At 39.1% G+C, this 14,624-nt stretch overlaps 1 protein-coding gene across 3 annotated transcripts in view; it reads right to left on the minus strand.

Annotated features, from left to right (window-relative positions):
• The window catches only part of FYB1 (FYN binding protein 1), a 73,467-nt gene extending 62,574 nt beyond the window's left edge, over positions 1–10,893 (minus strand). For 2 of the 3 annotated variants that reach the window (XM_026058119.1, XM_026058115.1), the window contains exon 1: positions 10,813–10,893. In XM_026058119.1, coding sequence (XP_025913904.1) covers positions 10,813–10,815 — 3 coding nt within the window. In that variant the 5' untranslated portion in view covers positions 10,816–10,893. The remainder of the gene's footprint in view (positions 1–10,812) is intronic. The other variant, XM_026058117.1, reaches the window with a different exon arrangement.
• Positions 10,894–14,624: the final 3,731 nt, after the last annotated feature.

Raw genomic sequence — 14,624 nt, forward strand, 5'->3', positions numbered from 1 at the left:
CATTGGAGGAGGGGTACTTTTCAATCTAGATCATTTTAATGGTTGAAGTTACAGGATGGAGCAATTGTCAAAAATACAGAAAGACACTGGGTGAGAATAACTTCATGAGAGGAATGGTTGGGTGTATAGTCCTTCAACCAGTGTTGCAGCAGAGGAGATGGAAGGTAGGAACACACCCGCTGAATATAGCCTCAGGTTGGTTAGTTTGATCGGTTAAAAAAGAACTAGCAAAATAAAAAAAGAGTAATTTCTGTGCCACGCATGTGCAGAATCTTCTTATTCCCTTCTCATCTCCCAGCCAGTACCCTGACTCAAGGTCTCCCATATGATCCTACTTTCTGTTACTTCTCTTCCTGGACCATCTGCCCAGGCACAGAACTGGTCAAACCTCAGGATTACTTGCATGTAATAATCTCACATTTATTGAAATTTCTAGTGTGACTGACACATTTCTGAGGATTGTCAGACATTAAATCAGTCATCTGGAAAAATATTTAATCTGAAATGTTAAAGTTTAGTTAAAAAAATTCATATTGTTTCTTAGTTTAGTAAAATGCCTGATATAAGTAACAGTGATAATGATGTGACCTAAATGACAACAAAGAAAAACATGCTCCTACAGTTCAAAACACAAAATAACTTCAGGAATATCCTCATGGAGTTCTACTCAAAGACAATAAGGTTTAAAAATGAAAATCCAAATTAATCCAAATGGCTTTAAAAAGAATGTTTCAGCAAAAATTTTCCTAAGGACTTCTGCGTAGTATTTACCTAATACTTTACCTCCTTTCTATGATTCAATCCCTTAGGCTTTTAGAAAAGTTTATTTTGACTACCCATGGATTCTGACTCCTGAACCTTAGGTGAGTGATAGCAGATTGGTCACAAGCCTGCTGGCTTTAAAGTGACTGGTCARCCTGTGATATAAGCCCACAAAATAAAAGAAATTGATAGTTAAGTTAAATAAGAACCTGTTCATCTGTGTCTCTGCCAAACACAGCAGAAAACTAGGCTCTGGTGGGTCAGTTCTCCATCTGCTGAAAAAGTCCATTTGGCTTAACCAATTTACTTAGAAAGTGCACATAAACCCCATATTCTGAAGCTAAGTGCTACACCCACAATTCCTTGCAAAAGAATACTCTTCCTTTCTCCCAGAAGCAGTTGCCTTCTGTCTTTTTCCAAGACTTCCCACTCTGCTTACCTCAGTCTGTCCTTTTTTATCCCATGCTCAGCACCTGCTACCTAGGAAACTTGAGAGATAAGTGGCCATGTGTCCCCTCTCCCATTGTGAACCTGCTCTGCAGAAGGATGGATCTCAACTTTCAGCTGTCAGAAAACAGGGAACACTAACTCGCACAACTCTGTATGAGTGTGTGCATGTTTTTTCTTTGCACTCATTCCTGGGTGCTTGCGCAATACTGACCTCTAATGGGCAAACCACGTGTTTTACATATCATAGCCTCACAAAATAATTAGGTGGGAAGGGACCTCTGGAAATAACCTTGTCCAACTCTCTGCTCAGAGCAGGGCCAGCTTCCATCAGGTTGCTCAGGGTCTTCTCCAGCTGGGTTTTGACTATGTGCAAGGATGGAGATGCTGCAGCCTCTCTAGGCAATCTGTCCCAGTATTTGAGTCTACTTACTGTATTTTTTTTTAAATATATTTAATTGGAATTTCCCTTTTTGCAACTTGTTTCCATTGCCTGTCATCCTGTCCATGTGCATCTCTGAGAAGAGTCTGGTTCCATCTACTCTACACCCTCCTATTAGATATTTGAAGAGATCAATAATATCCTTTGCCTTCTCTTTTCCAGGCTGAACATGCCCAGTTCTCTGTCTCTCCTCATATGTCATGCCCTAGCCCCTGATCACTCAGCACAATGCTCTATGTTATTGCTGTTACGTTTGCTCACTGCCTGGCTGCTGCCTTGCCTCAGAGACAGAGAAGTTATGGCTTCTTTCTTAAATTTGATCATGCAAATTCAGTAGCTTTCCAAGTCTTCTGTTTGCAGGCACTTGAATCTGCAGGTTAACAGGATATATGGGAGTGAGAAGGTGTAACCTAATTCAGCAGGGTCCCTTTTCATTTYACTGTCTCCTCACAGTGGGGACAGGCCATGACAGATAAGAAGCCTCTACATATAAGCCTTTCTGGTCCAAAGGCTAAAGTGTATGAGGAAAGTCATATTTTCCATATTGCTATTGGTGGAGGATCTCACGCGCAAGGTTTGTCATAGAGCAGTGGCTAAATTGAAAGGGACGACCAGTCAGTCTGGCATCCATTAAAAGATGAACTGTTGTGTAGATCATCAGTTGCAGAGGAAACATTTAGTGTGGAGGATAAGATAGCTGCTGATAGTGGTGGGGTGAAGAGTAGCAGGGAGGAGAAAAGCACCAGTGGTAGTCTAAGGTGGGTCCATATATTAACTCTTCATTCTTGAGGGCAAATGCATTTTAGCCTTGGCAGCTGCTCATGGAGGCTGGGGAAAAGAGATTTCATTGAAAACATACATTATGTAAGGAAAACATTCAGATCAGTGGAAGCCTAGTGGTGGAGTAACAAATGAATTGGAGACTGAGGTCAGAAAAGGGATAGGGTGGGGCAAGCGGTAGAGACAGGAGCATTGGGGGATAGACTGCTGGGCCTGCAGACCCCAAAGAGATAAAAGGCATTGTCAAAAGGATTTGGAAAGTAGCTGAAAAAATTACTAAAAGATGGAACACATTGTGGCTAAATTATTGTTTGAGAGGCTTTGTACAGGAGAGGTACATGAGAGCCAGGAGACATGATTTCCAAGCATTTTTCTTCTGCTTCTTCCAAAGAGAATAAGAAAACCATTCTCCCTATGACCTGGCCATAGAATCAAAATGCGGTAACCCTCAGAGTTTTAGAGAAGAGCCACAATATTGCAGAGGTCATGACACTTCTCCAAAACTTTGTTACATAAGTGTCTTTTGAGAAGAAGAGCTGTTTGAGGTGTGTCAGGAGGAATGAAAGGAACATCCAGCCATAGCTACAAATCTAAGTTGCACAAGATCCTCTGGTCCTCATTTAATTCTGTGAAAACATATGCCCAAAAGAAAGATCCAGGGATTCAGTAAATAATTGTTAAAAACATGTCTTGCCAAATTTGATGGATTGAATTTGGCAGATTTCTTAGTTGTCCCATTTTTTAGCACATGCAATCAATTGTTCTCAAGAATTTTTCACACCTTTCAGTGAAGCTGTTGCAAGTTAGGAGCCATTGTTCACAACTCAAGTACAAGAACATGGTGAGGTTTTGTTTTGTACACTTCTGTGTAATTTTTCTACTCTTAATTTTCTATGTACTCCAACTTTTGCTTTGAAGGATTCTGCTAGAGGCAGCTGCTATTTTTGTTCATTTCAGATTTGTTCTGTTGAGAGTCCTTCTGAATTATTTTATTCTTTTTTTTTTTTCAGTAAGAGGAAAACCCATAAAGAATGAAGGTCCTAGTTCAGCAAAGGTATTGTGCTGAATGTTAAGGCTCTGAACCTGTGTTGAGTGTATGTTTTGTCTGAGTTGCAGAGTGCAGTGGTAAAGAAGGTCAGAGTCCATTCCACCCCTCTTAAACAGGCCAAACTGTTGCCTGTTTTCGGTGTGGATGGGCTGAACACAGCCATGGCTGGATGTACCTATTTCTGGCTTGTCAATAGTTTCCTGTAATAATGTCATGGGGCTCTCAAGTTGTCTGTGGGAGCCAGTGAGTGTAGCAAGGCATTGTAGGATACCTGGGACGCCATAGCTTGGGATGTTCTGAGTACAGTGTGGGGCCACTTACCCAAGTTAGAGGCATCCCTGGCCGTTATGTACGCACAGAAAGTAGGTCATGGAATGTACTCTGGACAATCCACTGCTATTCCACTGTTGGACAAGCTTTACCATTAGAATGTTTTCCCTGATGTGTATACAGTGAGCAGAAAAAAATTTTTGGATTTGAGACAGATGTTCATTTATATTTATAATATTTTTGAAAGTAGTCTAAAAAAAAAAAAAAAGTATAGGGAAAGTATAGGGAAAAAGTATTTTCTATCTCTCAGTGTTCTTCTACTTCTTATGGTTTGCTTTGGCTTGACACACAGAAAATTGATCTTGGCTCACAAAGACCAGCAGCATCTTGAACATTTTGTTATTGCAAGTTGTGTTTTGCATAAATCAATTTCAAAATCTCCTTTGTTCCGTTCTGCAAGACACCTGGACCTGTTTGACTTCTGTGGCTATCTGAAGTCCAGTGACCTCAGTGGTCTCTGCAGAAAGGTAGAGGTGACTTCACACAGGGTACCTTGCAAGATTGGTCCTTTTAAGTGTGTTTAGACCTTTGGTCCATCATATAATCAACTGTCATGGACTTGTGTCTTGTGCAGAATCAGTAGTACTCTGCTGAGACACAAAAGTTGGCTTTAACATATTGCACTGAAAAACATAAGAGGACTTTGTGTTTTTATTTCTGGTGAAACCAATGATATTAAAATGTACTGGGATGGCCTTATATCCCTCACATATACCAGCTCTTTTTCCCCATGCCAGTGATGAATTAGAGGCATTCCTGCACTTTGAAAAACTGAGTGCTTTTTCTCTTCAAAGAAAGGACAACTGTTTTCTTCCATTTAGCTGTAGATAATGGCCAGAATACACACCCCAAACTGTGGGAAAACCACAGCTACCCTGAGAGTGCCCTAACCGCCAGGCAAAAGGTGAATAATGGTTGGTAGTGGAACTTCCCACCTCTTTTGTTGACAATGATTCACTTTGCATGAAAGAAGTCAGGATTCTTCATTTCAGAGAAGGGGAAAGTGTCTCTGTAGCCTAGCAGTTAGGACACTCACTTAGAAAAAAGAGCATCTCTCTTATGAAGAAAGACTGAGAGAGCTGGGCCTGTTTAGCCTGGAGAAGAGAAGGCTGAGAGGAGATCTTATTAATGTGTACAAGTATCTTAAGGGAGGATGTCAAGAGGATGGAGCCAGACTCTTTTCAGTGGTGCCCAGCGACAGGACGCGAGGCAACGGGCACAAGCTGAAACACAGGCAGTTCCACCTGAACATGAGGAAAAACTTCTTCACTGTGAGGGTGACAGAGCACTGGAACAGGTTGCCCAGAGAAGTTGTGGAGTCCCCTTCTCTGGAGATATTCAAAACCCGCCTGGATGCGATCCTGTGCAAGGTGCTGTAGGTGACCCTGCTTGAGCAGGGGGGTTGGACTAGATGATCTCCAGAGGTCCCTTCCAACCTCAACCATTCTGTGATTCTGTGAAATAGGGAGATCTAGTTTCCATACACTGCTCCAAAAGCTGCTTAGGTGTTTTATGGCATGACCAGAGGTACCTGTTTCTCACATGTCTGCTTTAGTCATTGAACTGCTGTATAAAGGTAATGCAGCAGTCCTTTCCAAATGGGCCTGCTAAATCTGATGAGATAGAGAAATATACCTATGTTTTGAACCTAATGAGGATTAGGCAGAAATGAGGCGCAAGCATCCTTAAACAAATGAGTCTGCATGACAAGAACTATCATGGCAAAATTGGAAGTATGCTCAAAGTTAGACAGGTATGGGTTGGATACCTACATCCACATCTCAAGTGTGGATGTAGGCATCCAACTCCTTATGTGTCTCTAACTTCAGTCTTTCTTAGCCTTTCTAAACCAGCACACAAAATCTGAGATCATGTATTTTCACATGATGTATTTTTTATTTACTTCTCCCTCTCCTTGCCTTTATTTCTTTTCTTGAGAGCCTAGACAATGCTTGTGAGGTGTCTACACCCATTACAGTACTATAAACACCTCCTCCATGAAGGAATGAATATCAAGAGGTTCACAACCTCTGCCTCATTCCCAGAATGGTTAACCAAAAGGTTAGGTCTCCCTAACCTTTTCTTAAAAGTTTCCTATGACAAAGATGTTACAATCTGACCAAGCAATCTGTTATCATTCTTCATTATCCTTAAACTTTAGATTTTTTTCCTAATACTTAAGCTGTGCAATTAGCATGACAGTCTAAGCAGATTTCCTTAGCACTGAAGCTTTCCCATCACCCCTCCCTTCTCCTGCTGCTTCCAAAGAGGAGCATGGGAAATAGAGGAAATATTGAATATTCCTGGATATGAGCAAACTCGGACTTTGCTAAAACAATGATCGAAGTGAGCCTCTCAATGATACACTCTTCATTGAAAGCACTGTGTACCTGTGCTCTTTTCACAGTTAAACCAAGGGATCTCAACTCTTTATGATCTTTAAACATTAAATTCAAAAGCATACCAAGAAATAAAGTCAGATCATGGAGCAGTACTCTTCTTTTAGCTGAAGGTGCAATTAAAAAGGAAGTGTTGATATAGCACTTCATGAAAATCCTTTAGTGTTTTCCCTTTAAGCAGCGTGATGGTCAGGAAAAGAAACATGATTATATCAAGCTCCTGTTCAGAACCTCTAAAAAAGAGCATCTTTTATTTTGTGTATCAATGGGGCAATGAATAAAGAGTGATTTTTGTGGGACAATTATGTTTAAAACAAGTCAGGATATCGCATGTTGTAGATTCCTGACTGGATAGCTAGCCTGTGTAATTCATTCAGTTTTGCCTCTCAGTAATTATATGCGTAACAATAATTGACACTCACAGAACTGTGCTTTTTCAGTACCTGACATATTGTTGAGTTCTGTCTTACTCTGTATGTGTCTTGGGGGGTATGATTCCTTTTTTAGAGTTTTTTTTTCCAAATAACTGTACTAATGAATGGCATAATGAATGGAGTTGGATAATAATGATCCATAATCCATAATGAATCCAATCCAGTCCATAATGAACAGATTGCTACAATTTTAAAATCTAATTAAGACTGTTCCAGAGTGTAGGCTGCACTAGACACTGCATCCTTAAACACACAGATTTTTATCCTGCTCCTCATGGAGGAGTTTCCATGTAATGAAATTTTTTCAGTGTTGGCCTTCCCTGCAATACAGAGGGAAAGATAGAGAGGATATCTTAGAAGCCAGGCAAGATCTTAGAAGCTGGGTTATCTGCTACTCTTCTCCTCACCCCTGAGAAAGATTATAAGAACAGGGAGGCTCAGTTAGCTGAATGCTGATGTAGTACTCCTTCACACTGAGCTGGATGCAGAAACTTCTCTCCCTGTAGCAGAATTTCTCCATTCCTCATGGTTCATGGAGATGTTGGCCCAAGTCCTTGTCAAGCTTATTTTTCTGATTTATGGAGATACTGGTCTGATATAACTCATCGGGGACTTCTGAATAACATTGCATTGTGCTGTGTGGACATTCCCTTAAGGCATGAAGGGTTAGGCAGTAGCTGAATAACAGCTTTGAAAATTCTACCTCAATGACAGAGATAGGTGCCTAAGTGATGGACATACATGCTGCAAGAGGCACATTTCAGGATCTGATTCAGTCTTGGTTAACAAGGGAAACATTCAAAATGCCCAGAGTTAAATAGTACACAAAAATATCACAATAGACAATCTTAATAAGCATCTCATTCCTGTCTCTGACCTAATGTGTTTCTTCCTCATCCATGTCATCTTACATGTCTGGATCCTATCTAAGGTTAAGAGCCTCATTCCACTTTTGGCTGTACGTACTTAGGCTCTCTCTTTTGAAAAATAAGCCAAAGGGGCATTTTCTTCATTAAAGAACAGATGGAGTGGGACATGACTCCCTTCCTAGTGGTTTGGAATGCACACTTGGAAGTGCTGGGTTTCAGTCCCAACTCCCAGAATTGCAGTACAATGTACAGTGTAACCCCTTTTCATGAATAGGCCATCCATTAAAACAGACCGCTTCTCTAAATGGCCCTATTTTTTGTGCGACAAATATTCGGTCCCAAAGGGGTAATATATTTTGACCATCCTGGGAGCAGACAAAAGCTTTCCCAAGTTGAATATAGAACTATAGAACTACAGCACTGACCCATGAATGAGTTATTTCAGAGTACCAAGTTATACTACAGTAGGTGTTCTCCTGGAATTGCCTGTGAGGGGACTTTTTGTCTATGGTCATGTAAGGTGGCTGACTGTGTCTAACACAATTTAAATGCTAAATTAATAGTATTGATGAGGCAGTGTGAATATATTCCAAAATGAGGTATATGGAAAATGTGAATTTAAGGTTCTATTTGTACTTTGGATCTTGTTCTGAGATACTGAAAAAAATTAGAGATTTCTGTACTGGAAATAAGTGAGTGAACTAGAATGAACTTTTAAAATGACCTTCCCTGCTGCTCCACATCTCATTTTTTACCTGCTGTTCTAGCTCCCTCTAGATGATATGAATAGATGGGTGTCAGCAATCTCTTGTTTTTTCTGGATTATCTTTAACAGGAATTTTTTTTTTTAGGAAATAGTAGATCCAAATAAATCAACCAACTTCTTCAGCTGGCCAGATCTGCATCAGAAGATTTATCTGGATTCTCGTGTCTCAGGATTTCTTTTGCTTCTTACAGTAAATCTAAAAATTACCAGTTTCACTGCAAGAAGGCAGGCATATAAAAAGCTATCTCTCTAGATCAGAAATCAACACAACTTGTCTTGGCTTGAAGTCAAAAGAAAGTGCAATCTTTTTCTTCTGCATTCATCAACTTCAGTCTCACAGGAAGCTGCATCTACCACCAGCTATTAGTGTAGTTCTAGTATTTTTATCTAGTATTATCTCTAACTTTTTTGGTTTAAACTTGGCTACCTTATGATTGTTGGAAATGAAATACTGAGCTCCCTGTTTTGGTACTCCTTTGGATCTTGGGATTCTGCAAGACCTAGCTCTGCTCCTTCTGTCTCTTCCTGTATGCAGTAAAAGCAGAGTCATCTTCAGCTAGATTATGCCCAGTTTAATGCTCAGAATGTCCACTGGCCTTTTTGAAGGAATAAAATTGTCTTCCCAACCACTCTGACCTCTACCTTCTGTAAAACTGCCAGAAAACACACTTTCCTATCTCACCCCTCACTCCACCTTCTTCAGTTGTTTCTTTTGTTTTGCTGTTATATTTTCTCCCTGACTTCTCATACTGCTATAATAATCATTTCTACTCCTGCAGCATCAAAGAATATGATTTGCTTCTTTGGTGAGGCTTCTGGGTTGCTTGTGATGCAGAGATGAAAGCGCTCCTTTCCACACAGTGCTATAACATTGTCAGGAAAATATAATATGAGTATGAATTCACACTTTGCATTACTTTGAATTGTCGATCATATTTGGATTCAGAGAAAACAACCTGGATCTTTAAAAAGATTTGAAGAAAAAAGTGGCACTGTTAGTTGTTGCTTACTTTCAAACTGCATTTGGCAACAACACAAATACTGTGTTCCACCTATTTGCATATTTACATACTTCTTCCAAACAACCCTTTTGTGAAAGGTGCTAGACATTTGAATCATGCCAGTAGAGTAACTGTGTGTTTGCCTTGCTAATTTTAACGGAAGGTTTTGCAAATACAAAGGCTCCATATATATTTGGGCTCCTGAATGACTAGCTCTAGTTAAAATAAAGAATTTCTGCAACAACAGGAAATCAGCAGGCAACTGCACAATGAGATGCTAATTTGGCAGAGACATTGTGCCGTATTCAGGTCTCAGTTGGGCATGTATAACTCAAGTAACTTGAACTGAATTATTGGTGTAACCAAATGTAGTAATTTGCTTTTGAGTACTTGACACTGCACAGTGGGAGTGTTCTTCATCACAACAGAAGTAAATAAAAGTTGAATAAGAAATACCCGGTTTATGTTTTAAATACCCCAAGTGTTATTTATTTAAACATTTTGGTGATGCCATTTTTCAGATTCAGGAAGAATTTGATCATTGTGTAAAACAGAGACAAATTTAGCCAAAACCCTCCAAACGTTGTGATGTACTATTAAATGTAAACTGTATTCTTCATTCAGTCCATTTTCACATTGTCATTTTTCATGTGCTGTTTATGACGGACAAAGTTAAACCTCTCTCCTCAGGAGAACTGTGTATTCTATAGCTTGGGTTCCTCTCTAAGTTTCATGAAATACATTTCTTTTGTTGAGGCAAAACTGACAGGTTCAAAAAAAGAATACATCTTTTGTAGTATTACCTGCAGGGAGAGATTGCTTCATTTGGGAATATGTAACATGATAAAAGTACACAAGCTGTTCCAGGAGTTCTAAAATATTTCCCAGGACAAAGATTGCCTAAAAAGCTATTCAGATTTCACACTTTTCACTTGTAAAATCACTTGCATTGAAATTATTGATTTGATATTAGTAAAATGCTTATAAAAACACCTGCATATTTAAAGCTTTGGAATTTTAAAGAACTGTCTCTTTAAGGAAAGAAATTCTAAAGATTAGTAAAAAATGCATTTATACAGAAAATTTGCGCATAAAAAACATAAATCTTGGTTGTTTCTTTTTAATTACAACATCTTTCTATATCAAAATAGGATAGTGCAACAGCTTCCTGGAAATCTAATTAAAGGTCTTGTCTCATTCCCATTTCTTACTTTGTTTCACATTGACACATGACTACAGAATTCCTGAAGATACATAAACTAATTTTTCTGCTTAGCCTTGAAAGAAGTCACTGTATCTTCCTTAATTTTGAATGGTAGAATCAGTAAGGCACATACAAACCAGTTGGGCTGACATGATGAACAAACTGAAAAGTTTCTTCCTACCCTCAAAAGCAGGAAGTCAGTTGCAAGGAACTAAATTGCATATTATTAGAAATACGTTTAAAGTTTCTCGGTCACATCCACTGCAGTTTTAGTATTAAATCTTATGCAGCCACATAATAAAAAGTAAATGAATAGAGCTCTGTACTTACCATAGTTTCGGCCTGTCAGTCTCTACAAGTCTGCTAAAGAGTATGTACTGTACTAGGGAGAGTCAAAAATGTTCTTTGTCCTTCACTGTGCACTTCCTTTTTTGAAAGTGTATGTGGTCTATCCAGCCTTCACAGGAAAAGATATCAGCAAAATCCTTGTTTTGCATATTATCAGAGGCCTAACAGAATTTTTAACAGCATTTGTTTGGGATACACTGCTGTACTGTGAAGGACAAATGACAGYGAATGAGCATTCATTCATTTTATGACCTCTAAGATGATAATGAAAAATAGGTCTATGCTGATGAGAAAATCGTATAGTTGTTTTCACTAATCTTTGCCTGAATTAAAAAAGCAAATATATTTTGTTCTTGTCTTTCATACTCACAGTTTCTGAGCAATTTTGTATTCAGGCTTTGCTACCAACTCCATGTACCTCTCCTTCTTGCTCAGATTTTTGTGGATGTTTAAAATCTGAAGCCATTTTCTGCATCTAATAAGCTGAACTGTATTTCTGTTTGTTAACCCTTGACTGTTCAGCCCTTTATAATCAGTAAGACTGGAAAGGTAGGATTGTCCTGGTCAAGTAGGTTATTAAATTCAAGCTGTACACTGCCGTCAACTTTCTATGCACAAAAAGTGAAGAGAAAAAGGGTGTATGGCCATAAATCTCACTGAGCTGGGTCTAACGAAGAGAGCTAAAACAGAGATTCTTTAGCCAGCTGAGTGAGAAGAGATGGAGGAAGGAAAGATGGAGGATGAGAAGAGATGGAGGGGGAACACTGATGAATTTTGGGTGTTGTCCATCTACTAAATAAAAACTCACTTGAGTTTTCATTAAGCAAGCTTGTCAATATGAAGTAGTGGGGAACAAATGTAAATAATAGTAAAGTAATGGAAAATACCACATCTGTGGCACAAGCAAGACATAAACTGCATTCTGTGAAGAAATCAGGATTTCCTCATAATCTCAGTACTAGAGCACTGAAAGGGTTGCTGCATGACATTGTAAGCCCCAAACCATTGGTTTTCAATTAAACTTTGACTATTCAAATAAACTATATATCAAAATAGCGATAACAGCAAAAAACACTACAAATAAATACCTGTAGTGGTAAATAGAAAACATATTGCCTGTTTTCTAAAAAGCAGAAAATTGCTCGGGTAGCTACAGGCTTATTTGCTTAAGAACAGTATTGTGCAACTCTTAGAATAGATTTGAAAGAACAATTTGAAAGCAAGAATATGAGGTATATGTAGCTACGTTAACAGTAGGTTTCATTAATGATGGATTGTGTCTGAATAACTTAATATCCTTTAAAAATATTTTAACTGGCACTTTAGGCAAAGGTAATGAAATTAATCTATCTAGATTTAAGCAGAGTATTTTATATAATGCCCTTTTATTAATTTTAAGTGATGGGACTGGGGAGACGGCAAAGACTGTCAGAATGATTTCAAGGTAGATAAGGTGCTGGCTAAAGCAGTGTTAGTTTAAAAGCAGAAGAGGCATTTGTGAATTTAACTGGGATTACTAGCAGTGTTCTGCAGGCACAGGTCTTGGGATTGATCCTGTTTGTTACTTGAGCTGGACTTGTACTAGTGTGGCGAAACTGAATGGTACTGCTAATACTGGGGAGAATCTGGTCATCACACAGAAAGAAGAAGACTTTGTGTATTGGAGTGTAGGAAGCAAGCTGAACTTTAATAATAAAGCCATACGCTTAGGGCTAAGAACAAGAATTTTTGCTTTGAGCCAGAGAGGCAATGAAGGAGGAATGTTATCTGAATGCATTCATTGACTGAAAATGAGTGCGAGTCACTGACATGATATGGACATGTAAAAAGCTCATGTGATTCTAGGGCCCAGTAGACAAATGGTTTTCAAGAGGTACAGGGAAAGCATTTGTACAGAGCACTGAAGAGAGCTTGTTTAAACTATTGTGTGTAGTTCTAGTGAATTATGTTGAGTGAGCATGAAATTAAACTGAAACTGCTGCAGGTGAAGTCTCCTAGGATGAGCAAGGAAAGGACTTGCTGGCTTCTTAAAGGACACTAAAAGAACTTGACTTGTCTAGCTTAAGAAAGTGCAGATGAAAGGGGATATGATGAGGACTCTAAGTATCAAGGAATAATGATTATTTATACTAAAAATTAAAGGATTGAAATCAAATGGGTGTAAATGGGTTGAGAATATATTTAAGGAGGGGATTAGAAAAAAATTTAGCTTACTTAGGGGAGTGAAGTTCAAGAATGACCTTTCAAAGAGCATAGAAGAGGCAAGAGACCAATAAGGTTCGAGGATGCTACATGAACAATTTATGAAAGAGATTTTATGAGAGGATAGGGAGGATTAGGAACAAAAATCTGTCAGATGCGGGATACTAACTGTATTGCAAAGCCACCTGGGTACTTGGTCAGCATGCCTTGGTCACACTGAGAGTTATATCTACTACTGTGGTAGGTTTCCCTAGGCTATTCCCCCTACCATTACTTTTTTTTTTTTTCCTTTACAGGAATATGCATGTGCAGCTATTGAGGACTTGCTCTGTCTGTTAGGCATTTCCTGATCTCTGGTAGCTCTGCTCTTGATGAAGGCTGCTGTTGCTCCCACACTGCAGTAGCATCAGATCTTCCACCAAGAACAGCTTTATTCCAGGTGCACAGTGCCGTAAAGCATATGTGCAATAGGTCTGGTGCTTTCTGAAATGCCCCAGGATGACTGCAGGTGTGCTAGGCGTGCAGATGCTCTGTTCATCTAGGAAATCCCATCTTTACACTTGGGAATGCTAAATAAGCATATTTCCCTTTCTGTGGTTGGGAGGGAACTGTTCATGGTGGCAGGAACCAGACCTTTTTCAGTCTGCCTCTGTAGTACAGGGTATGACTCACTTTCTTCAGTCATCAGTACTTTTTGATTTTTCAAATGGTCTCTTCCCATAGAGGCCTTGGGAACTCCTACTCTCCTGCTTTCTTTTGTGGCATTTGATGTTTTGGTAAGAGTTTTCAGACTCATTTGTGGTGGGCAGGAGGCAGGGAAGGAACATTCCCAGACACTCTTCCAGACACGGACTGCATGTGTGCAAGGGACTGATCTCTTTTGATCTGGTGACTTCTACCTTTCCTGTTTTAACAAATTGCTTAGCCCTAGTTAGTTCCTAACTTTTAAAAATAAATCTGTTTTCTTGTGTCTTGCTTCCATGTGGATCTTCTGGTGTCTAGTAGAATAGCTTAGTTCACAGTAGTGCCTTTTCTTAAATAGGGACACTGATTTCCTTCTGTCTAGTTAACCTAGCTGCCTTTTTTCATGAAACTTCTAGGAACTTTGTATCTTTGAGAGCTATCCTTCCTCTCCACCCGCAACCAAATTTTCTTGCAATTGACCATCAGGTTAAGAAGTTATTGAGGCAGACTGACAAACAGATGCAACAACAGTACAATTGCCTCAGCCTTGTTTTCTTTGCAAGTTTTGCTAAAAATATAGTAATACAGCTCCTGTATCCCTTTGTGATGTACCTCTGATTTCAAATAAAAATCTCAAATATATTGACTTATACAAGATACAATATCAAACTTTTCAGCAAACATTCGGAGGAGGAGGAGGAGGAGGAGGAGTAACAACTCTAGTAAGGCTGAATGTCTTTAAAAACATCAGTGACTGAGGGTCTGAATTAGATGTAAGACATGTGGGGGTGGAAATAAATCCACAAGGGCAATTTATGAAGAGCAGTGACTCTCCCAGATTCTTTACTAATCATATACTATCGGTCAGCTGAAGTTACTATATATTTTTCTGATATTTACACTGGATT

This window comes from Apteryx rowi, unplaced genomic scaffold (genome assembly GCF_003343035.1).
Source record: "Apteryx rowi isolate R43461 unplaced genomic scaffold, aptRow1 scaffold_143, whole genome shotgun sequence".
Classification (NCBI taxonomy): domain Eukaryota; kingdom Metazoa; phylum Chordata; class Aves; order Apterygiformes; family Apterygidae; genus Apteryx; species Apteryx rowi.